At 44.4% G+C, this 26,072-nt stretch overlaps 1 protein-coding gene across 3 annotated transcripts in view; it reads left to right on the forward strand.

Annotated features, from left to right (window-relative positions):
• SPTBN2 (spectrin beta, non-erythrocytic 2) overlaps positions 1-26,072 on the forward strand; it is a 1,240,451-nt gene that overhangs the window by 920,951 nt on the left and 293,428 nt on the right. For all 3 annotated transcript variants that reach the window (XM_082270338.1, XM_082270340.1, XM_082270339.1), the window contains 7 exons: positions 3,694-3,784; positions 3,921-4,067; positions 4,337-4,600; positions 4,853-5,077; positions 5,380-5,469; positions 6,131-6,409; positions 6,555-6,685. In XM_082270338.1, coding sequence (XP_082126464.1) covers positions 3,694-3,784; positions 3,921-4,067; positions 4,337-4,600; positions 4,853-5,077; positions 5,380-5,469; positions 6,131-6,409; positions 6,555-6,685 — 1,227 coding nt within the window. The remainder of the gene's footprint in view (positions 1-3,693; positions 3,785-3,920; positions 4,068-4,336; positions 4,601-4,852; positions 5,078-5,379; positions 5,470-6,130; positions 6,410-6,554; positions 6,686-26,072) is intronic.

Genomic DNA, 26,072 nt, shown 5'->3' on the forward strand with positions numbered 1-26,072 from the left:
TTGCCGACTGCCTAACGCCGATCTACGTCGGCAGTCAGCCCCTCACAGGCAAAGTGAGGTAGGGTTACGTCACTAGCTTGTGAGGGTCTAGGGAGCGAGCGCGCGCCCCCGCGTGGTCACGGCCCCCCCCCCGCGCGTGTGACCAGCGGACCCGAAGTCCGCCGGTCACTCGGCGATCGGCGGGGGAGAGGGAGAATGTCAGGCAGCTTGTGTAAACAAGCCACCTGTCATTCTCCTCGCTGTAAAGACACTGATCACACGGATCTAGTATGTAGATCCGTTGATCAGTGTCCTTACAGCTCAAGCCACAGCCAATCACAGTAGAAAGCACGCCCCTAGGGATACACACAGCCCCTCCCTCCCAAATAAAGTTAACCCCTTCACTACCAGTGTATTTTTACAGTAACAGTGCATATGTATAGCACTGATTACTGTAGAAATGTCACTGGTAACCCCAAAAGTGTCAAAAATGTCAGTCAAGGGTCCGATCTGTCCGCCCCAATGTCGCAGTACCGCAAAAAAAATCGCAGATCGCCGCCATTACGCGTTAAAAAAAAAACAACAAAAATGACAAAAATCTTTCCCTTTGTTAGTAAACGCGATAACTTTTGCGCAAACCAATCAAAATACGCTTTTTGCGATTTTTTTTTTTTTTTTTTTTTTTTTTTACCAAACATAGGTAGCATAAAACAAATTGGCCGAAAATGTTAAAAAATTTGGATTTTTACATTTTTTTGGGGGGGGAATTTCATATAAAAAAAAATGTGAAAAATATTGCTATTTTTGCAAAATTGACGGTCTTTTTTTGTTTATAGCGCGTGATCAAAAAATCGCACAGGTGATCAAATACCACCAAAAGAAAGCTCTGTTTGTGGGAAAAAAAGGAAGCCAAATTTGTTTAGGTACAGCGTCGCACGACCGCGCAATTGTCCGTTAAAGTCACGCAGTGCCGAATCGCAAAATACCCCCTGGTCGGAATTGGGGTAAAATCTTCCGGGGCTTAAGTGGTTAAGATGTTGGCATTTCTCAAAATATACAGACAATAGTGCAGCGCTGAAACTTAATTATACACAATGTACATCAGAAAATGAATTCATATTTATCAAACAAAATTAGCTAAATAAAAAAAGTGAATGTCCATAAAGCCATGTCAACCACCAAATCTAAAAGAGTAGTCCAAACGAAGTAAACACCACCAATGATAGCTGAGATATGTGATGTAGGAGGAAGGTGACTAAAAAGTTCTTCGAACCCAAAGTGAGTAACAAAATCTGCTTACCAGATTGTAGTGACCACTAAATTATAGGTGATCTTACTAGGCAAAAGAAGATGGGTCTCTCTCACATCCAAGAAGCTGAATCACTCCGAGAATGAGACCGGTTCCCAAAAGATGTAAAACAAAAAATGCTCCCATAGTGCAATAAAAGGTATTGCTTTATTATTAAAGTAAAGAAATGCACTTACAGGATCCAAAGCTTAAAATGGCATGTAAAATAGTGGACGTATGGTGGCATTCCTGTGAGCTTCCCTCCAGGCTCACAGCTCGTACAAAGAGCCGACCAATCAAGTATGGAAAGCGTGATAACGTCACCGATATAGGCCCACCCTATGCGTTTCATCATAGATGACGTCATCTGGGGTAGACCTATCCCCAGGCGAAGTTATCGATGACGTAACGCGTTGGGTAGGGTCTATGATGGTGACGTTATCACACTTTCCATACTCAATTGGTTGGCTCTTTGTAGCCAGGAGCCCACGGGAATACCGCACACATCTGCTATTTAACATGCAGTTTCAAGCTTTGGATCCTGTAAAGGCCTTTCTTTACTTTTTAATAAAGCGATCTCTCTTATTGCACTATGGGAGCATTTTTTGTTTGCGTTTTACATCTTTTGGTTCAGCTTCTCTAATATGAGAGAGACCCATCTTCTTTTGCCTAGTTAGACCACCTATAATTAAGTGGTCACTACAATCTGGTAAGCAGAGTTTATTACTCACTTTGGGTGTAAAGTAAGAACTTTTTAGTCACCCCTCCTCCTACATCACATATCTCAGCTATCACTGGTGGTGTTTTCTTCGTTTAGGCTACTCTTTTACTGTAGATTTGGTGGTTTGTATGGTTTAATGGACATTTACCTTTTTTTTTTTTTTTTTTTTTTTTAGATAATTTGGTTTGATACATATGAATTTATTTTCTGATGTACATTGTGTATAATTAAGTTTCAGCGCTGCACTATTTGTATATTATTTGTTTGGACTTTGTATCTTTACTCTTAAAGAGGAAGTAAACCCTCCTCTGCAACTTGTACCTATAGGTAAGTCTATAATAAGACGTACCTATAGGTACTGTAAATATCTCCTAAACATGCACCGTTTAGGAGATATTTATTTTGCATGCAGCCAGTGACATCACTGGTGCATGCGCTCTGAAGGAACGGCCGTTCGTGACATGAATGTCGGCTCCCGCGCGCATGCGCAGGAGTTGAGTCATCGCGGCTCCAGCCAATCAGATGGCCGGATGCCGCAAACCCGGAAGAAGGGCGACCGAACAGGTCACCCGTGGGAGAGGTGAGCTGGTGGCACTGCGGGGCTTCGTTCTAAGAGAAGTATTTCATAATGAGCTAGTATGCGATGTGTTTCTTTAAGGTGTTTGTTTTTTTTTAATTTCTGAGGTTTACAACCTCTAAGTGCTAGCAGCTTATTTCACTCTAGCGCAATGTTTTTTGTCCTTTTGATTATTTCTCAAAATGTAATACAGTGACCTGGATGTTTTTTTTGCTGATGACACAAAGATATGTAACGGTTGATGTTCCTGGAGGGAAACGCCAAATGGAAAAGGATTTAGGAAAACTAGAAGAATGGTCAGAACTCTGGCAACTGAAATTTAATGTGGATAAGTGCAAGATAATGCACCTGGGGCGTAAAAACCCAAGGGCAGAATATAGAATATTTGACACAGTCCTGACCTCAGTATCTGAGGAAAGGGATTTAGGAGTAATTATTTCAGAAGACTTAAAGGTGGGAGGACAATGTAATAGAGCAGCACGAAATGCCAGCAGAATGCTTGGATGTATAGGGAGAGGTATAAGCAGTAGAAAGAGAGAAGTGCTTATGCCGCTGTACAGAACACTGGTGAGACCTCACTTGGAGTATTGTGCGCAGTACTGGAGGCCATATCTCCAGAAGGATATAGATACTCTAGAGAGAGTTCAGAGAAGAGCTACTAAACTAGTACATGGATTGCAGGAAAAAACTTACCAGGAAACGTTAAAGGACCTTAACATGTATAGCTTGGAAGAAAGAAGAGACAGAGGGGATATGATAGAAACTTTTAAATACATAAAGGGAATCAACTTGGTAAAGGAAGAGAGCATATTTAAAAGAAGAAAAACTACCACAAGAGGACACAGTTTTTAATTAGAGGGGCAAAGGTTTAAAAGTAATATGAGGAAGTATTACTTTACCGAGAGTAGTAGTGGATGCATGGAATAACCTTCCTGCAGAAGTGGTAGCTGCAAATACAGTGAAGGAGTTTAAGCATGCATGGGATAGGCATAAGGCTATCCTTCATATAAGATAGGGCCAGGGACTATTCATAGGATTCAGATATATTGGGCAGACTAGATGGGCCAAATGGTTCTTATCTGTCGACACATTCTATGTTTCTATGTTATAAGATTGTGTATTTCCTAGACACAAGAAGAACCGAGCAATGGCTGCTGAAGTTTTAACTCGCCTAAAAGATAATCGTGACCTCCAGCATTTTCTCCAGGACTGTCAAGAAGTTAGTATTTTTTGTCAAATGTACTTGTGTCTAATATACCTATGATAAAGCCAGATAAATCTGGAAATGCCTAAAAAGTATGTCTTAAGAGTATAGTAGTGCTGTTATGTACTCAGCATGCTGTGTCTTTCCCCAGCTTACCTTGTGGATCAATGAGAAGATGTTGACTGCTCAGGATGTCTCTTATGATGAGGCCCGTAATCTGCACAGCAAGTGGCAAAAGCACCAGGCATTTATGGCTGAACTGGCTTCAAATAAAGACTGGCTAGACAAAGTAGACAAGGTGAAATGAAGTGTATTTGATTCATGCCATGAGAATAATAGCACATTGTTTGCAGTGGCCAAATTTGCATTACATTTAAAACCATAACCTTGTGCTTTTAAGTAGTTTCTAATGTTATTCAATAAATAAAAATGTTTGTCTGCTTGTATTCATTGTTATTAAGAGAAGTGCTAGAGGTAGGTCTCAGAAATTAAAACCACAATATAATGTAAAAAACACATTTTATTCTCTCCACTGATATAAAAGTTTTTTCCCCTTTCCAATTTTAGGAAGGGCAACAGCTCATTGCAGAAAAACCAGAATTGGAACCAGTGGTGAGAGACAAGTTGGATACCCTTCATAGCCAATGGAATGACCTGGAATCCACTACACAGAGTAAAGCACAGTGCCTTTTTGATGCCAACAGGGCAGAACTGTTCACACAAAGCTGCTCTGCGCTGGAAAGTTGGTTACAAAATCTTGAAGAACAACTTAATTCTGATGATTATGGGAAAGATCTTACCAGTGTAAACATTCTACTCAACAAGCAACAGGTGCAGGGTTTTTTTATTTTTTTTAAACCTTTACATTTTTTCACAGAATACTTTATATATTTTACAATTTTAACTATCTTCCATGTTTGTATGTACCAGCATTGTTTAACTGGTTCTAATATACATACGGAATGATATAACTTCTGTGCAGAGAAATTTAGAAAAAATTAATTTAAGTTTTTAATGGTAGTTTTGTAAAAAAGTGTCTACTTGGTGCATGAACTTGAAAGCTCTGTCTCTTTATGATTTCAGATGCTGGAGAATCAAATGGAAGTGAGGGAGAAGGAGCTAGAGGCTATCCAGAGTCAGGCCCAATCTTTGGGTCAGGAAGATGCAAACATAGTAGAAGTTGATTCTAAGCACAAAATGGTAGCAGACAAATTCTCAACACTATGTGCACCGCTCAATGATCGACGGAAATTGTTGTTGGCTTCTAAGGAGGGTCACCAATTTAATAGGGATTTGGAAGATGAAATTGTAAGGAGTGTTTGCCCCCTTTTAACTGCATAAACTTGGATGCTGCGATATATATATGTATATATATATATAATATGTATATATATGTATATATATATATAATATGTATATATATATAATATGTATATATATATGTATATATATATATAATATGTATATATATATAATATGTATATATATAATATGTATATATATATATGTATGTATATATATATATATATATATATATATATATATGTATGTATATATATTGACATGCAGAAAATTTAATTCATTTTTTTCTTTTGTTTTCCTTTCCTAAGCTTTGGGTTAAGGAGAGAATGCCAATGGCCATATCTACAGAGCATGGAAAAGATCTTCCAACAGTACAGCTACTCATCAAGAAAAACCAGGTGAGACTGTATGAAACCCTGGCTTTTAATGGCTAATTGCAATGTAGCACTTTAGTAAGTATTTGTTAATAAGCCCTGGTGTTTTAATAAATCCTATGAGATTGGATTGCTCTTTGTATATCTGTCTTTTTTTTTTCCTTCAGCAATACTTCAACAGGAAATTATTTTTTCTTAAGTTTGTTTTTCTGATCGTGAAAATCTTCCATATGCCACCTAAATTCTTCTACAGATGTTTACCGCATAAGGTATACATTTCAGCAAATGCTTTGAGATTAATACCTGAACAATCTACCATGAAGGTAGATGTATGAGCATTTGTTACCAACTACTGTCTGGGCAAGGCATGTTGGGACATTTGAGACCTTGATATGGACCATGTAAGATTTACCACTGCTATGCAATGGAGGTTACATTTTTCCTTTGACCTTTTAATTGGGCGGCTGAGTTTTGGCTAACTTGTATAACTGCTCAATGATTGTTCCACAGCTGACTTTTTTTTTTTTTATTGAGATCTATTCGCATTATTTGTGTGCTGAACCTAGACTTCTATGACACACATTGCTAAAGTTTTATATATATATATATATATATATATATATAATCTTCACTCCCTTCTATAATTTTTTTTTTTTTTTATCTCCACTTCACACCCCTCTGATAGACACTGCAAAAGGAAATCCAAGGACACCAACCTCGAATCGATGATATCTTGGAAAGAGGGAAGTCTAATGTGAAGAACAGTTCTCTAGATGCTCAGGAGATAGGTGAGAGACTGGAGTTGCTACAGAGTACATGGGAGGAGCTTACCACTGAGGCAGGAAAGCGGCATGCACGTCTAGAGGAGTCCCATTCAGCACAACAGTTTTATGCTGATGCAGCAGAGGCTGAAGCTTGGATGGGAGAACAGGAGCTGCACATGATGTCTGAGGAAAAGGCCAAGGTTTGTTTAAATCTTCATGCAGAGTACTGTTTTCCAGAGCAATACATAAACCTGTCTCTGGGCTTATGCCTGCAGCACAAGTGATTTTCTTCTTCTCGGCCAGTTGCATTTAGTCTCCAATATTTTTTTTTTTGTACTCCTATAGGATGAGATTGGTGCTCAAGCTATGCTAAAGAAACATCTAGTGATGGAGCAAGCTCTTGATGACTATGCTGAAACCATCCATCAGCTGGCCAACTCTAGCAGGGATATGGTTTCCAGGAGCCACCCAGAGAGGTAGGTAGATAACGAATTGTTAATGTATGAAATGTTTCCTTTTTATATTACATTGATCTACAAATATGTTTAATAAAAAAATGTAAATGGTTATCTGCAAGTTGTTTTAATCGTTCAGTACCTAAACCGATTGAGTCTTTAAAGATAGGGTATGTATGTGTGTTTTTAGAGATATCTATATTCTGTGTGTGAATGTGTATATGTATGTGTGTGTGTATGTATATATATATATATATATATATATACACTCACCGGCAACTTTATTACAGATACACCTGTTCAATTGCTTGGTAACAAATTGCTAATCAGCCATTCACATGTAGCACTGCCTCCTTGAGAGTTGTTGGTTTTACACACTTGGATTCCCCTGGGTTAACCGCAGCAACTGCTTGCAGAAATCTTAGCTCTTTACTTTCCTGCCTCAGTCAATAAACAGTCTAGGGGTTGTTGTTTTTTGTGGTTTTATTTTATTTTGGGATGGGAGAAGGGATGAGTGGGACAAACCAGCAATCAAACTATTCACAATGCTGAGGACATCTGATTGAGAATGCAGCAAGGCCTGGTTTAATCCTGCCATTAGATGAATCTGAGGTAAAGGTTCCTTTAGGTATTACTCTTCAGGCACACACCTAGCACCCTCTTTCCTTTCCTCCAGCTGACACCTGTCCACTAACATCACTACTCCGAAGTGGCCCCCGTCCTGGGCAAGCCCTTAGTTAGGCAGGATCCTCTGTACTCATGATACTGCTTTCCAGGTTCTTGTAATGCCTCAACTCCTCCAGTCAGCTTCTCCTTGACCTCTGGGTTCAGCTCCACACCTCTGGCTGACCAGGCCGACTGCCCGTGACCACACACCAGCTACTTCAGAAGAGGAGGCAGCCGCCACCCTCCTTCCGGGACTCTGCTTCCATCCAAAGACCTCATGCACATGTGCCACTGGCTTTATATACTACACCCCACAGTGCACCGAGACCGCAGTGTGTGCCAATCCCTGGGGCTGTAACAAAGCCTGTGTCCTCATTGGCCAGGTTTCCTCCACTGTGCCTCCCCATTGGGCACAGTGGGGACACTCCTTCAGACCATATGAATCACACACTGGGCTCTCTGAGCAGACCTAATTTACAGATCCTGCTCCCTGTTAAGCAGAGTGCAATATAGAATTTACAAAAATAAACCAAGTAATCTCACTGGTTTTAGACAGGGAATGGGCCTCACCATCTCGCCGATTTAGGTGTGGGGTATTTTCCGTAACGCCCTGTTCTCCAAGTGGTCTTAAGTGTTACGTTTTAAATGCTACAGTGAAGTTGTAACGGCATTACGACAGAGGAGGGCACTGATGAGTCCAGAGGTTGACTGAATATAAAAGGACATTAGCATATCCCCTCCTTTGATCTGAAGAAGTCTGCTGATTGGTGGACGAAACGTGTCCTCCTGTGACGTCCGTTTTCCCCAGATGACAACCTGGATTGTTCTGAGTTAGCCTCCAAGCCTTTCGATGCATCGTGGAATGGTTTGGATATCAGCAAACCGGCTGTCTGTGCACTAACCACGCTTCATTCTGGGCAAGACGGCCTCATGGATTGCACCTTATTCTCAATTTAACTGAGGAGGACTTAAGCACCATTGAATGATTGGATTCATTAACCCAGCTCTACTCAAGAAAATGCACTTGTTCCTGAATTTACAAACGAAGGTCAAGCGGTAAAGCAGTGAGTAAAAACTCCCATTATCAGTTTGAGGATAAACTAGATATCCTGTCTAGCTTCCTTCAATAAACTTGGGAACTATCTTGAGCGTTTACTTTGAGTCTGATTTAGTGCTTGTCTATGAACTTTCCTGTTGCATTGATGTTTATACCCAGGAAATGCTCCCTATCATGCACCTTGAGATTGTCGGCTGCTCCCAACTTTAGAGGTAACTAATACGGTGGAAGGGACTTTTTGATACCTCTGAAGTAAGTCCTTCAACTACAAGCTGAATATCTGAGCCATTTACACAGCAGTAACTTTCTGGTCATTCATATATGGAGGAATATCTACTTTTTCATGCTATATATTAGCGATACAGCTCTGATAGCTGGCTTCATTAACAACAGCGCCCTGCATGATTTGACAGACTTTGTATTTATTTTACTACCATTGTACTGTGATTCTCACACTGTGGAAGGTGGTCATTGATTGTTCCGGAATTATATGACCTTTTTTTCACACTTTGGTAGCTATATAGTGATCACCCGACATCTAGTGGATATTATACATCCTAATTCAGGTGTGAACTAATTGCCGACTCCTCGGCAGAACGTTCTTAGCTGTTTCGTTTTTTTCAGCTATCTTGTAGGCAATTACTGCTGATCTATATTAAAAAAGAATAGCGCACACATGCAAAAGAAATGACTATCAAATATGGAGACAATCCATAAATAAAAATGGGGATTTAGTCCCACCATATGGCCATATCGTGCTCAAGCCCACCACTGCGTCAAAGTACCCCATTATCAGTGGGTCCTACACTATCCATAAAAAAGGGGTGAATCCAGCCTCTTACCCTTGGAGACAACACTCCTTGCTGGGAAAGATGTGCTAATGCACTACAGGGGACTCCTCCTATATCTACTTGATAGTGGACACCAATGGAGTACAGGTGTGTGTGGGGGATGGGATGCTCAACCTCATGTGTGCGCTATTCTTTTTTAATATACATGTTGCTTGGTCCATAGCTGCACTGGCATTAGATATACATGTTCAGGGTTTGCTCCCCCAATTTTTTGCTTGTTTATTATGTATTCGGTCTGACCAGACTTCTGGGGTTGAGCATCCCATCCCCCACACACACCTGTACTCCATTGGTGTCCACTATCAAGTAGATATAGGAGGAGTCCCCTGTAGTGCATTAGCACATCTTTCCCAGCAAGGAGTGTTGTCTCCAAGGGTAAGAGAGGCTGGATTCACCCCTTTTTTATGGATAGTGTAGGACCCACTGATAATTACTGCTGATCTACTGGGATTTGCACGCACAACCGTCTCTACAGAGAATGGTCCCAAAAAAGAGAAAATATCCAGTGAGCGGCAGTTTTGTGGACAAAAATGCCTTATTGATGTCAAAGGTCAGAGGAGAATGGGCAGACTAGTTGAAGATGATAGGCAACAGTAACTCAAATAATATAAACAAGTGCACTGTGCTCCTATAAATAACCTCAATGATCAGTTGATATCCTCTACCACCATGTGCCGCTACTTTATAAATTAAAATGCAATACATGACAAGGTGAAATATTATGAATAATCCACAGTAGAGCACAAAAACAATTTCTCTTTCATTCATTGACGGATGTGTCCTTATCATTTTGACAGTTGGGGTATACTCGCCCCTACAGGAGTAGGACGCTAGGCAGGAAAAAGCTTGAGTATGCCTATAGGGCAGTCCCATGGGGTATACTCCCACTCTCAGCTTAAAGGCATTCAGTTTTTTTGCCTAGTTAGGAGTAAGGACCTGGTTCCTTGCTGAGATCTCTGGTCCTGGCAATTTTTTCTTTTTCAATAGAATTTTTCTTTCATTCACTGGCGGACACGCTCCATGTCTTCGACTCTTGGGCTTATGCTGCTCTCTCTTCAGAAGTAGGACTAGGTGGAAACAATTTTGGCTATGACCCTGAGGCAGTCCCAGGGGGTATACCATCACTTCCTGCTATAGAACTTCAGTTTTTTCTGCCTAGTCAGGAGAAGGGACCTGGCTCCCTGCTGGAATCTGCGGTCCTGACATATTTTTTCTCTTAATTTTCTGCCCCTGTGTGAACTAAAATTAACAGCTGGACTGGCTGATGCACTGTGGATATCCTAGAATCCTTATGGCCTTCCCAGTCTGGCCTGCGAGCGTGACCCAACTATTAGCTCCGCGCTAGGTTGGCTGCGGCATAGTCCCATTGGACGGGGGCTGGCCGGCGAGTGAAACACCTCGTGAAGTTGCATAGCACTGGTCACGACAGCGGTCACGATCAGAGTTGCAGCGTACCTCTGGCCGCAGCACTCCCATTCCAAGATGGTGTGGTGGACTGGCGGGAGTGATGCCCACCTAATGCCAAGGTTTGGTAAGTAGTGTCCCCCCTCTTTTCTCTGGGAATTGCTGGGGTGGTTGCTGTCCTCCCTGGGGATGGTAGGCCCCCCTGTCTTACCTCCCCTCATGGTTCCCCCCCCTCCCCCTAGCGGGGTTTACCCTGCATTGGTCATCACCTGCCCCCAGCCTCTCCCCTAGTCCACCTTTGGGGGGGGGCACAGGTTTTTTTGGGTGGGGGTGCTAAAATGTTGCTGGGCCGGAGGGCGGTTGGAGTATGCCGCTGGTGGCTCTGGGGGGCTCCCCCCTGGTGGACTTTTACTTCCCTGAGGTCCAGTCGGGTCCCGCGTGGTGCCGCCATTTCGTCATGGATGGTTTTCTTCACCCTGGTGGCCATGTTTGTGTAGTCCGATGGCCATGTTTTGGGTTTCCCACTGTAGTCTATAGCAGCGGCCATTTTCTTGTAGTCCAGTTCGGTGATGTGCAGCGGAGGCCTCTGTCAGTGCTTCCTCTCCTCTTTGATCGCAGTGTGGCAGGCTTTTAGTGCTCTGTCCAGCTCTGGGTGCATGGTGGTGAAGTCTCTGTGGGTATAGTGTCCTTCCTCTGCTATATACAGTGCCCCGGGTGTGCTGATCCTTGTGGTGCTCCAAGCGGTGTGCGGGGGGGGGGGGGTTCTGGGAGGGAAAAAAACTTGTTTCTCTTTTGTTAACAGACACAGCTTCATATCTTAATTGACAGTTGGATTATGCTGCTCTTCCTAGGAGTAGGACACTAGGCAGAAAAGGGGTTGACAAGGCTTGACTATGCCCATGGGCAGTCCCAGGGGGTATACTCCCACTTACTGCTCTGGGATCTGTTTTTTCTGCCTAGTCAGAAGTTAAGGACCTAGCTCCTTTGCTGGGATCTCTGGTCCTAGCTTTTTCTCTTTTTAAACTGAACTTTTTTTTTTCTGTTCTTTCCTTTTTTTTTTTTTTTCCTTCTACAATCAAGTTGTTCCTGTGAGAGCTACAATTAACTGCCAGACTGGGTGACACTGGATATCCTAGATCCTTTCGATCCCCTCATTCTGGCCAGCGAGCATGTGCAGACTGTAGCTCCGCGCTCAGTCGGCCACGACATAGCCCCACAGGATGGAACACCTCGCGAGGGCGCACATGACTGGGTTGCGACCTGAGTCGCAGCGTACCCCTGGCCCGCAGCACCCCCCATTCCTAGATGGGAAGGTGTTCTGCCTGGAGTGGTGCCCACACGGCTCCTGTGACCTCCCAACCGGGGCCATCTTCCAACGATGGGCAGTTTTTTAAGGGGGCCCCACTTGCCCAGTGACCCAGCTAAGCATTAGGCCTGATTCCCGTGTGCATCCCGCCGTCGAACTTAGCAGGTGGCAAGCGCCTGTCAGCCCTGTGCTGCTGTCAGGCCACTTGGGCCGTGGAGGGGGAGCCCACAACTGCAGGAATGCCTGTCCACTTCCACGGGAACAGGCACACACAGGACAGTCGAGTCTGACTCCCATCCGTGTGTGTGTGTGTGTTCACTGGACCCAGCCACCAAACTTGGAAACTGTCATTTGCCTGGCACTGCTGTACAAATTAATATTGCCTTATCAATAATTAGCATTTTTATTCTGGTGGGTGATTGTGTAGGCAGGGCCCAAGTGCACTGCATTGCCCAGGGGGCCTTTAATGCTCTTAAGATGGCACTGCTCCCAACCCTTCTGGTACCCCATCTTTATCAAAGGTCATCTGTGCTAACCCCCCCCCTATGACCCCCCGCCGAGGCTGTGCTCGTGGTGTGAGATGTATGTGGGGAGATGTGGCTGGAAGGGGGTGGGATCACTATGCGGCAGTTCCCGCTATTAATACAGCGCAGATTTACATGGTGGGGGGTCCCTAGCTAAGCCACCCTTGCCGCCCGAAATACCTGTGATATGCCCTGGGGTCCAGTGTACCATGCTCCTGCCGGGTGGCACAGCCATTTTTCCATAGCTCACTATGGGAGCTCGGCGGCCATGTTTGTGTAGGTTTCCTATTGAAGTCTATGGACAGCCATTTTCCTGTAGCCACAGGAGCAGTGTTAAGCGGGGGGGGCCTCAAGCATGACAAGGCTGTTTCCTCTTCCTTTCTAAATGGCGTGGAGCAGGCTACCTGGCGCTTCAGTCTCTCCCTGTATGCTGTGCTGTGGTTGTGAGTCTCAGGGGGTATATGTGATCCCTCCTGCTGTAGCGGTGCTCTGGGACCTGTAGTGCCACCAATACATCGATGGTGCATTTAACAGCATTTTTTTCACAAAATGTTTTTGGGGTAAACTCCTAGTGGTCCCAGGTTTCTTCATGGAGCCCCCACAGCGAGTGTCCCCTCCAGACCCACTCTGAGGCTGCGGGACCCTCTGAATCTACATCTGCCCTGGCGCCCATGATGGCGGTCCTGTGGTCGCTGGTGTCAAAAGTGGATTTGACCCTTCAGAAAAGACATGGCAAAAAGCACCCTCTAAATCAAAAACAAGGAAAATCCGCGCTTAGGATAAGAAACCAAAGCTTGGCTGCAGCCCACTTCAAAAATATAACCCTGGAGGGGGTTATATCAAATGAGTGTGTAAAAGGGGGAAGTGATTGGCGCTGCCAATGAAGGGTGTATAAAAGATGTGTAGAGTGGAATTCTAAGAGTTGGTGTTCACTGGCTAGTCAAATGTGAAAACTGAACTCACACTAGTATGAGTAAAAGTGACTTGTGCAATATATACATATAAATAAGTATCGTGTCACTTATAATTAATGTTCATTAAACGTAAATCAGCAATAAAAACCATATGCGTTAAAACTTAATTTCATGTGCAAAAGGTGCAAAGTGCCAAATAGTGAATATGTGAACCACTAGGGAATTTAAAAAAATATATCTAAGTAAAGCACAATGTGCAAAAATTTGATCACCCTGATCAATAATATAAGTGTATATAAATAAATAGATAAACTAATCAAACCACCTACAGTGCAAAGACGTCACACAATCCTGTGTGTGAGCCTGTAGTGATAGAAATTATCTCATTCAGTAAGAAGAGTAAATATATATGGCTGTAAATAAATATACATTCAGTGCAAGGTCTATTCCATGTGGAATAAAATCCAGAGGTATAAAAAATGTGTATAAAACTGAAGTTATAAAACAATTAGTAAGGTGCAGAAAAAAGTCCAAACTTGAACCATATATATATATACAAAAAGTGTCCAATACAATATTGAATAGGTGCAAAGTCCACAAAATCGTTAAGGTGCTCTTTTTTGGAGTGACCCGGAGTGGATAAATAGGTGAGACATCAGGTGCTCCCCCTTCCAATACGTCCCACTCTTACCAGAGCTGGGTACCCCTACAGGGGTGAATCGCAGGTCGATACTAGGGATCGCTCCCATGCCGCAGAGGTCCGGTCCCTGTTCCTCTCTAACTGGTTACACTTGATCCGGTCACACTCCAAAGAAGTAATAGGGAGCTTACATCGGCATCAATATTCCCAGGGAAAAGTATCAAGGACAATCCCAGGACATGTGTGGAAAAAAAGTGCCTCTAATAGTGAAGGATCATTTACAAAAATCCTTTATTTGTTAGCATAAAACAGGTACTCACATTAGTAGGTTATAACAAGCGTATCCGTCTGGCTTAGGAGCCGCAACTTCCTCTCTCGCGGTGTGCACTCGAACGACGTGCGTTCCAACCGCCGGTAGCTACTCCCAATGACGTCAGTGTGACGAAACGCGTCGAGCGCAACCACATTACTTCCACCCATTGGTCTGACAGCTTGGGACGCATATCCGGCGGTTGGAACGCACGTTCCAATGAGCCAATTTAATGAGTTAATTGGGATTAGCCGTGAGTCAGCTGTACTTCGTTATCTATTCATGTAGTGACTGACATACTTCTCAAGTGTATAAAAGTCTGTTGCTTTTTCAATAAAGGAGTTAGTTGTTTCCAGTATACAAACTAATTGTCTGGCTAGCTTTGTATGACAGCGGCTGGGATTTGATATCTATGTTCATGACTGTGAGGAAGCCGTATATTGGCGGAAGACCACAAGTACAGTGTGTGTCTGAGGTTCCGTCACAGTTACTTAGATCTTCCCTTTGTTGGGTGGGGGGGGGAAATCGTCTGTTCGTGGTTTCAATAGAAGAGATCATAAAAGGTCTCACTGGAGGAAAGCGCACTCTGCTTCAACAGCTCACAAAGGGCAGAGAGCCTCGCCGCAAGCATGGTCCTGTTTTCTCAGTCCACGAGTGCCCCTTTCGTCCGGCGCAGGATAAGAGTTCAAATCTTCCTGAGCATTTTCGAGGGGTTCCAAGAGACCCTGGGTTGGTAAGTCAAAAGCGTGTCCCTCTAGTCCCGCAGACAAGTTCTCCTCTGCCTGAAGGAACACCTTCACCCGGTCAAGGGGCGAGGAGACGTCTTCTCTTCTTTCCGGATCCTTGGACCTCCTTCATTCAAAACAAATGGGTTCATAAATTGATCCGGTTCGGTTACAAGATCGAGTTTCGGTCCTTTGCTTCCGGCAAGGTTTTTTTTTTCGAACAACCTGCACATATACCCGGATTGGTTGCAGGGTCTTATGGGGGCGGTACAAGATTTGCTCTCGCAGGGGGTCATTGTACCAGTTCCAGAGTTGGAACATTTCCAAGGGTTTTACTCAAACCTTTTCCCTGTCCCCAGGAAGGATGGCAAGGTTCATCCAATCTTAGAACTCAAGGCCTTGAACCACTTTGTGTGGGTTAAAAAATTCATAATGGAGTCCATTCGCACAGTAGTGGCTTCCCTTCATCAAGGGCATTTTTTTGGCCTCCATCGTTAAGGACGCTTATCTTCATATCCTAATATATGTCGGGCATCAACGTTTTCCTTCGCTTTGCCGTGGGAGAGGAACCTTATCAATTTGTGGCGTTACCCTTTGGTGTGTTCACAAAAGTGTTTGTCCCAGTGCTGGCCTTGCTCAGACAGAGGGGAATTGTGGTACTGGGGTACCTGGACGATCTACTTCTGTGAGTAAAGTCTCGTCCCGTCCCGTCTTACAGGATGACTTGGAAATCACTGTGCGAACCTTAGAAGAGTTCGGCTGGACGCTGAACTTTCAGAAATCGGCTCTTATTCCATCCAACAGGTTGGATTATCTGGGGCTGACTCTAGATTCAGTCTCGCCTCGAGTGTTTCTTCTGGAAAAGAAACTGCAAAAGTTGCAGCATGCAATTCAGCTTCTATTGTCCAACCGCTGGTCTCTCAGGACTTCCATGCAAGTGCTGGGGTTGATGGTTTCCACTTTAGAGGCGGTCCCTTGCTCAGTTTCACACCAGACCTCTGCAAAGGGAGATTCTGGCAAAATGGGACTAGAATCCTTGGTCCCTGGACAATCAATCTGATAAGGTTTAGCCAGGGTATGAGGAGCGCCTTACTGTGGTGACTCCGCTCCCCAATGCTTCGACAGGGGAAATCCTTTCTTCCCTTATTCTGGACGGTGATCTCATGGACGCAAGCCTGTCCGAGTGGGGAGTTACCTTGGGATAACTCTTGACATGGGGCGTTTGGACTCGGGAGGAGTCTGATCTGCCAGTCAACATCCTGGAAATCCGGTTGATCAAACTGTCTCAGTGGACGGATTGTCTACAAGGGTATCCGGTACTGATTCAGTCGGACAATGGCTTGGCCGTGGCATGTGTCCACCATCAAGGGGGCACAGAGTGCCCTTGCGGCCAAAGAAGTGGCTGGCATTCTAACATGGGCAGAACGACATGTTCCAGCCCTCTCTGCTGTGCCCATTCCAGGGTTGGAAAATTGTCAGGCAGACTACCTCAGCCGGCAGGCCCGGAGTCTGAGCAAATGGTCCCTTCACCCAGAAGTGTTTCAACACCTGTGTCTCCAAGGGGGACTTCCAATGTGGACCTACTTGCTTCTCGCCTCAACAGTAAGGTTCAGAGGTTCGTGGAAAGATCTCGAGACCCCCCTGGGGTCAGTATCGTCTAATTTAATTTATGCCTTTCCTCGATTACAGCTTTTGCCAAGACTCCTGTGCAGAATCGAGGCAAAAGGGATTCCAGTAGTTCTGGTGGCTCTAGACTGGCCTCATCGGTCTTAGTATGTGAGGTTAGTGAGACTGGTAGCCGATGCTCCCTGGCGGCTCCCTCTCAGAGAAGATCTGTTATCTCAGGGATCGATCTTCCATCCTGCTTTACAGTCACTGGCTTTAACAGCCTGGCTATTAAAAGCCAGGTACTGAAGGATAGAGGGTTGTCAGATTCGGTGATTCCTACTTAAGAGCTAGAAAATGTACTTCTCTGAAGATTTATCATCGAATTTGGAAGGCTTATATTACTTGGTGTGAGCCTCGGGGTGTCTCTCCCCCAGTCCCCACCGCCCCCCGTGCCTTCTCGGTATCGCGTCTACTGGAATTTTTACAAGGGGGTTTAGATAAGCGTTTGGCTCTGGGCAACATCAAAGGCCAGATTTCAGCCTTGGCGATTTTTTTCCCAACGCCTGTTAGCCACAAACTCCTTGGTACACACTTTCGTGCAAGGAGTTCTCCATATGGCCCCTCCTATGAGGTCCCGGGGGCTCTGTGGGATCTTAATTTGGTATTATCGATTCTGAAAAAACCGCCTTTTGAGAATATTCCCGAGGTTCCTCTATTGACTCTATCACAGAAGGTGACCGCCTTGGTTGCCATTACTTTGGCATGCAGGGTTTCAGAGTTGGCTGCTCTGTCCTGTCGGTCGCCTTACCTGGTGGTTCACGGGGACAAGGTGGTTCTCCGTCCGTCCGTCAGTCATTCCTTCCTAAGGTCGTCTCGGGCTTCCATTTAAATAAGGACAGTGTGTTACCTTCACTTTGTCCTAAGCCAAAACATCCAAAAGAGATTGCCTTACATTCCTTGGATGTGATTCGTGCCATCAGTGTGTGCCTGGCAGCGACTGAGGAGATTCGCAAATCGGATTCCATATTTGTACTTACGGATGGACCTTGAAGGGGCAGGCCGCATCTGCCGTGCCCATTTCTAGATGGATCAGGCAGACGGTGATGCAGGCCTATTTTATTAACGGTACGGTTCCTCCTTTCCCTGTCAAGGCACATTCTACGAGGGCATTTAGTGCCTCCTGGGCCTTCGGTCACCAGGCATCGGTGGTCCAGGTGTGCAAGGCGGCTACCTGGTCTTCTGTGCATACATTCACCAAATTTTACAAGGTGGATGTCCTGGCATCTGCGGATGCTGTTTCTGGCTGAAAAGTCTTGCAGGCTGCTGTTGTGAAGGCTGCGGCCTCTTGAGGGTGTATTTTTTTTTTCCGGTAGGTGAGCCCCAGTTGTTCCTGGTTGGGCTCTTTGATTACCTGGTTAGCTGTGTTTAGCCTTTTTGGTTATTTTTTGCTGTGTGCCCACCCCTCATGATGACACTGCTTTGGGACGTCCCAAATGTCAATTAAGATATGAAGCTGTGTCCGTTAATGAACGAAAGAGAGAACTGGATTTTTGTCTTACCGTAAAATCCTTTTTCTCTGATGTTCATTGACGGACACAGTACCCACCCCTCTGTGGAGTTGGGTTATGTATTCTTCTGACACTGCTTGTTACAAAACTGAGATCCTAGAGCAGGAAGTGGGAGTATACCCCCTGGGACTGCCCGTGGGCGTTGTCAAGCCTTGTTAACTTTTGTTAACCCTTTTTCCGCCTAGTGTCCTACTCCTAGAAAGAGCAGCATAACCCAACTGTCAATGAAGATATGAAGCTGTGTCCGTCAATGAACATCAGAGAAAAGGATTTTACGGTAAGACAAAAATCTAGTGTTTTTTTTTCGTTCACTGATGGACACAGCTCCATGTCTTCTAGACCCTTGGTCTTATGCTGCTCTCCCTTCAGGAGTAGGTCTAGAAGGAAACCATTTTGGCTAGACCCCTGAGGCAGTCCCAGGGGGGGTATGCTATCACTTCTTGCTATGAGACTTCAGTTTTTTCTGCCTAGTTAGGAGTAAGGACCTGGCTCTCTACTCGGATCTGCGGTCCTGGCATTTTTTCCTTTTTAAGTGGAATTTTTCTCTCTTTTTCTTTATTTTTGTTCCTGTGTGAAATACAATCAACAGCTGGACTGGGCTAAGCACTTGGATATCCTAGATCCTTACGGTCTTCCCAGTCTGGCCTGCGAGTGCGACCCAACTATTAGCTCAGTGCTAGGTTGGCACCGACATAGCCCCACTGGACGGGGGCTGGCCGGCCAGTAAAACACCTTGCGAGGTTGCATAGCACTGGTCACGATAGCAGTCTCGCAGCGTACTTTGGGCTGCAGCACCCCCATTCCAAGATGGTGCGGTGACTGCTGGGAGTGGTGCCCGCCTAATGTTATGGTGTGGTGAGTAGTATCCCCCCTCCTTTCTTTGGGAATTGCTTGGGTGAGTGCGGGCCCTCCCTAGGGATGGTAGGCCCCCCTCTGTGATTTCGAGTTTCCCATTGCTAATAGCGGCAGCCATTTTCTTATAGTCTTGAGTACGGGGATGTTCTGCAGGGGCCTCTAGTGTCAGTGTTGGCGTTTCCTCTTCCTCTTTGATCGCAGTGTGGCAGGCTGTATGATGCTCGCCAGTTTTAGGGCGATGAGTTCTAGTGGGTATGCGATCCTTCCTCTGCTATATACAGCGCTATGGGTGCGCTTATTCTTGTGGCGTTCCAGTGCTGTGCATGGGGGTTCTTGGTGAGGGAAAAAAAAAACACCCCTTTCTTTTTGTGCACGACACAGCTCCAATTAACCATGGAGCCTCTGAAGCGTCTATCAACACCTGACCCACTCCTTGAAGCTGCGGGACCCTCTGGGTCTCAGTCTGCCCTGTGGTGGCCATGACGGCGGCCCTTCAGTCACTTGTATCTAAGGTTGATATGGCCCTGTAAAGGCGGCCTCGAAAGAAGCGCCCCCCGCCTTCACCTGTATCCTCTGCCTCCTCAGAGTCTGAGGTGGATTTGGCCGTCGCGAATGAGAGTCAGCCCACTGGGTCTGTGTCCACGCACCCTGAGTGCTCGAACAGTGAGGACAAATCCTTCTCCACAACAGCTGCGCATGAAAAGATGCTGGTGGAGGCCTTGATTGTGTCAGTGCGGGAAACCTTAAAGTTGGAGGACACTGGTAATGCTGAGTTGGGGACGCCGGTGCAGTTTTGCACCTGCAAATCTTCCAAGATGACTATGGTGTTCCCCTTTCCTGCCTATTTTGATGAGATTCCCTGAAATGCATGGTTGGAATGCCTAAGCATTTCCCTAGGAGATATCTCTTTGGGGAGTCTCTCCTATAGAAATCAACGGTTCCACCGTCGGTGAACTCTGATTTCAAGGCTAAATAAGGCCACACTTTTGCTAGTGGAGGATTCTCCATTCTTTAAAGCGTAACTCCACTTTTGTTAAACAATTATTCCCCTCTTGGTGATCTCTGTACATTGCAGGAATTTTAACAAACTTTATTGCAGATTCCTATCTTTTGTTCTGAAGAAATCATTGTTCCTCTGTGCTGAGTGGGTCAAATGGGAGTGGTTTCATTATTATCTTTCAGCTGTGGAAGCTGCAGGGCTCTCATGTGGAAAGCTGCTGGGCCTGCATCTCTTATAGACGTGTTCTTAATGCAATTTTTTTGCAGGGGATGCCAGAAATCGAACAAGACCAAAAGTATTGCAAGCGTAACCGTCTGGAAGGGCAACGCATATAACAAGACAAAAAGTTTTCCAAGCTCTCTTTTCCGAACAGTCTGCGACCAACCGAATTGACCTGTCCAACAGTACGCGTTAAAAACTTTAGTTGTACACATTTGCAAATACATGCATAAGCCACTGAGCCCCGGCAAGGCACCCCATTATCTGTGGTCCTAACTCTAAATGCTGTGAGTCTCCCAACAATGGAAGCTCATGTATTTAATGGATAGGTGTAGGAAAAATATACTTGAAGGGAGCCCACCCCTTAAAGGCACAGGGGCACACTGAACACCCAGCCTATAGCACTATGGCGGCAAAGGTGTCAGTGCGTTGCCTGGTCAATATAATAAAAGGTGTCAGTGCGCTGCCTGCAAATACTATTTTTGCAAATGTGTGCAACTAAACCCCTGTTTTTAACGCGTACTGTTGGACAGGTCAATTCGGTCGGTCACAGACTGGTCGGCATAGAGAGCTTGGAATACTTTTTGTCTTGTTATATGCGTTGCCCTTCCAGACGGTTACAGAATGGATTAAGGTTCTGAAAGGGAACTTGGACCCTGACATAGTTGCCCCAGAGCTGATGGAACTTTTGAACCAGATGACTCAGGCCCTGGTGTTCCTGTGTGATGTGTTCCTGGATGTGGCTCCCTTGGTGGCCAGAGTTTCGTCTGTGGGGATTGCCCTCCGGCGCATGGTTTGGCCGAAGAGCTGGTTGGCTAACCAGGCTTCCAAGAAAGCCCTGACAGATCTCCCTTTTCTGGGAGAGCGATTGTTTTGCGCCTCTCTTCTTTCTCAATCCTCCAAATGTAAAACACCTCGTGCTAAGTGGGAAACCTTTCTTACCGCTCATAGGTTTTTTTTTTTTCGTGCCTCCGGGGTGCAAGAAAAAGGTAAGCCCTTCAGTGCTTCCTGGGCTTTTCGCCTTATAGGACTCTGTGCTCCAGATTGCAAGACGGCTACCTGGTAGTCTGTTCACACCTTTGCCAAATTTTATAAGGTGGATGTGCTGGCATCTGCAGATGCCTCTTTTGGCCGCAAAGTTTTTGCTGCCTGCTATCTAGAGGGCTTTTGGCCTTCCTTGAGGGTGTTTACTGTTCGTTTCAGGTGGGTCTTTTGTTCTGCTGAGTCCTATGTTGCCTGGTTGGCTATGTTTAGCCTTAGGGACTTGTTCTTTTCTGCTGTTTCCACCCCTCATTTTATGGCACTGCTTTGGGACGTCCCTACTGATATGGATCAGAGAGAACTGCATCCGTCAATGAACGATGAGAGAAAACTGTATTTTTGACTTACTGTGAAATCCTTTTCTCTTAAGTTCATTGACGGACGCAGTACCTGCCCCTCTATTTTGAGTTGGGTTGGTGTTACTTTCTGACACTGCTTTGATACAAAACTGACATCCTATGCAGGAAGAGAGAGGGTGTACCCTCCGGGACTGCCCATAGGCGTAGCCAGAACTTTTTTCTGCCTAGTGTCCTACTCCTGTAGGGGAGCAGTATAACCCTACTGATATGGATCAGAGAAAACTGCATCCGTCAATGAACCAGGTACACCCATCTACTGTCGGAGGTCTGGCCAGAAGTGGCCTTCATTGGAGAATTTCAGCCAAAAAGCCATACCTCCATCTTGGAAACAAGGCTAAGTGACTCCACTATACCGAAACATAGGAACTGGGGTGCAGAAAAATGTCAGGTGCTCTGCACTAGTGAGTCTAAATTTGAAATATTTGGCTGTAGCAGGAGGCAGTTTGTTCGATGAAGGGCTGGAGAGCGGTACAATGATGTGTCTGCAGGCAACACTAATGCATAGTGAAGGTTTCTTGCAAGTTTGGGGCTGCATTTCTGCAAATGGACTTGGAGATTTGGTCAGGACCAAATGCTGAGAAATACAGGCAGATACTTTTCCATCATGACATACCATTAGGGAGGCATGTTATTGGCCCTATTCTACAGCAAGACAACGACCCCAAACATACAGCCAATGTCATTAAGAAATCTCATATACGTATAGAAGAACAAGGTGGTTTGGCCCCTCAGAGCCCTTATCTCAACGTCATGGAGCCAGTCTGGGATTACATGAAGAGCCAGAAGGATTTGAGGCAGCCTACGTCCACAAAAGATCTGTGGTTAATTTTCCAAGATGTTTGGAACAACCTACGTCCTGAGTTTCTTCAAAAACTGTGTGCAGGTGTACCTAGAAAAGTTGATTTGATTTTGAAGGCAAAGGGTGTTCACGGCAAATATTGGTTTGATTTGGATTCCTTTTCTGTTGTTCGAGTACTTTCTATTTTATTAAGTGCTAAAAATAAACCATCAACGCTTTTATTTCTGAAAGCATTCTTCATTTCTACAGCATTTCTTCACACCTGCCTAAAACTTATGCACAATACTGTGTATATATACAAATCCAAAGCACGTTTTAGATGCACTTTTCAGTCTGGCAGTGAAGACTTAAGAATGGTTTAATGAGCTTTACCGAAACATCGATTTAAACTCCCCTACATGACCCATGATCGCCTCCTAGACCTGTTTTGGATTTGTATAGATTTCTTTGTGGGTGAGCACCTAGGAATTTACCTCAGTTTGATAGCTATCTTTGCGAGATAGAGAGCGAAAGATCTCTCTGTATCCCTCTATTATTTTTTATATATATATAAACACACACACAAACAGTATCTCACAAAAGTGAGTACACCCCTCACATTTTTGTGAATATTTTATTATATCTTTTTAGAATACAAAAGTTTTTATTGGTTTTGAGAAATGGCCAAAATCAAAATTACAGATATACATAGATTTTTAGCAGGTAATGAATCGCATGTTCTCATATCTCTGTATAAAACTGCAGACCTCATCACCTTTCATATAAAGAATTGGATATCAATACAACCAAACTATATTTGACAATATCCAATATAGCCTTAAGAGGATATACAATCTTATATTACTGAAAACAAAAACCAAGGTTGTAGATTGTGCATAATTATACATAAAGGACTATAAGTAACCTGCCAATAGTTTAATGCTAGCAATATGTCTATGGCATTAACGTAAAATAAATATTTGTAGAGTTCAGTTCTAGGGGTATTATGTTTATCTTGGAGGCCCGTAAAGGAGTGGAACCGAGACCCCTGAGTAAGTGCGTGTAGTGATGTCAGGGAGTTTGATTCCCACCAGCTATAGGTATCTAGGGATGTGAATGCAGGAGTAAACTTCTTTTCACCTATAAAAGAAAGCAAAGGGGGTCTCAGAGCAATTTATATTTAACCTGATATAAGGACCATAACCGCTTTGTGTACCAAACTATACCACTAAGCGGTCTAATGTCTTTAGGCTCTATAGAAGAAGACCAGAAGAGGCCCTGGAGCTTATAAGGGCGGATGGACATCCTTTCAAAATTTTGCCATGGGGTCAGTGGTGCTGGGGCATGCCACTGGGCAGTCTGAGCCAATCTTGCAGCAAGATAGTAATGCCACAGGTTTGGAATACCCAACCTCCCTGTGATAGGGGTCTATAAGCTATAAGTTTCCCACATATTTCTCTGCGCGGGACAGCAACAGGTAAGGCCCTGAAAAGGTACAATACATTTGGGAGGATAGACATCTTCACCGTCACCACCCTGCCAATAAAAGAGATTAGGAAGGAGTGCCACAGATTTAACCATTGTTTTGCTTTTGTGAAGGCCTGGGGATAGGTTCACAATACATTTTGAAATTAGGGAGGGGGCTAGGTGTATTCCTAAGTATTATAAGGTGTTTTCTGTAGTGGTGAACCCAAAAGTGTCTTTAATGCTATTTAAAACTATCCTTGGGATATTAACTGAGAGAGCAGATAATTTGGATAAATTAACTCCTAGACCCGAGAGGTCCCTAAACTTCTGTAAAATGTTGATCAGGTTCGGGAAAGAGACCAACGGGTCCGAGAGGAACACGAGCACATCATCTGCATAAGTGCTTATCCTAAACTCCTCCTCACCCTTTCCGATAGTGCTTATCCTAAACTCCTCCTCACCCTTTCCGATATCCCCTGACATCTGGACTATTCCTGATTGCTGTTGCCAGGGGTTGAATCGCCAGAGCAAATATCAAGGGTGACAAAGGGCACCCCTGTCCCGTGCCCCTGCCCAGGGGGAAGAAATCAGAGGAGCAGACAAGCAACTTTATTCTAGTGTGTGGGTTATGGTAGAGCGCTTTAAAGCCATGCACAAACTCTCCTTTGAATCCAAGACCACGTCCAAATAAGACCACAGCACACTGTCAAATGCCTTATAGATGTCTAGGCCTAATATTAATAAGTCTGCATCCTGGATGATATTAGTGGCTAAACGGATATTATCTGTAATTTGTCTGGAAGGGATAAAACCTGTTTGTTCCGGGCTATCAAGGAGGAAACAATTGGAGGTAGGCGTTCAGCTAATAGGCGACCCAGAATTTTCAAGTCATTATTTAATACCAAAATCGGCGTATAATTTTGTGATCGGGAATGGTCTTTGGGTATTAGTGTCATTGGCATTGAGCAAATCATCTGGGAGCTTGTTACCCTGTAGGATGAAATTAAATAACTGGGGCAATTCAGGGGATAGAATAAACAGAGGTGACCAGCGCTATGGAGTATATATCAACCGTATCTAAGTTATAAGGTGTAAGCTGCCAACAACCAAACCCAATAAAGGGTTAAAGCATGAAAAAGTGCAAGAAAGGTTGAAAACGGCGCTACCTTTTAAAAGTGATAGAGTGCACTTAAATAAATAAATAAGTGGTGTTTCTCACTGTGAGGAATAAATTAAATTATAAGGTGCACGAGTGATAAAAGTCTACATGGAGACCAGTTTTTTTATTCTTATAGTTGATAATAATAAAGTGCCAAGTGCATGTGCAATAAATAATCCAGGAAAAATTAAGAGACAGTGAATTTTATTCAAAATAAAGGTTATACAGTGTAGATAAAATCAATGGTGCTTTGTATTGATTTTTACAGATAGTGAAGAAATTAATTTAAGGGAAAGGATTCCCTTGAATAAATGTGAGTAAAAGTAAAAAAAGATCCAAGTGGAAAGTTGATCTGGTTGAGAAAAAACTTTCAATACCAGTGACAAAAGGATCCGGGTTGCAACCACCAGCGTAGCCACTAGGTGTCGCACCCTGTATACAACCTGCTGTGTTTTTCCATAGAGATAGGGATGGTAATGCCCAGGGGTTCCTTCGGTGGAAAAGTTGTTTGTAGGTAACGATCCCTCAAATATAAATGGAAACCCCATGGTGCAGTATCTTGTGCAACCGAGAGAAAAGTGTAGTAACTTACAGTTAAGCTGTAGGCTGTCCGCGATCAGATTTTCGTTAGCTGGGAAGCTTCCGCGTTCCACGGCCCTGGCTCCAAATGCCGGAAGTGACGTAATGACGTAGAAGACTCCAGCCTACGCGTTTCGTCAGAGGACGTCTTTGGACACTCTCCAGTTCCAGCACATCCTTTCTGAGGACCGGTGCCCAGAACTGGACGGCATACTCCAGATGTGGCTGGACCAGAGTCTTGTAAAGTGGGAGAATAATCTCTCTCTTTCTAGAGTGAATCCCCTTTTTTATACATGCCAGTATTCTGGTGGCTTTGCGGCAGCTTGGCATTGCATGCCACTGCCAAGCTTGTTGTCCACTAGCACCCCTAGGTCCTTT

Source organism: Pelophylax lessonae (assembly GCF_965119305.1).
Source record: "Pelophylax lessonae genome assembly, chromosome: 10".
In the NCBI taxonomy this organism is placed as follows: Eukaryota; Metazoa; Chordata; class Amphibia; order Anura; family Ranidae; genus Pelophylax; species Pelophylax lessonae.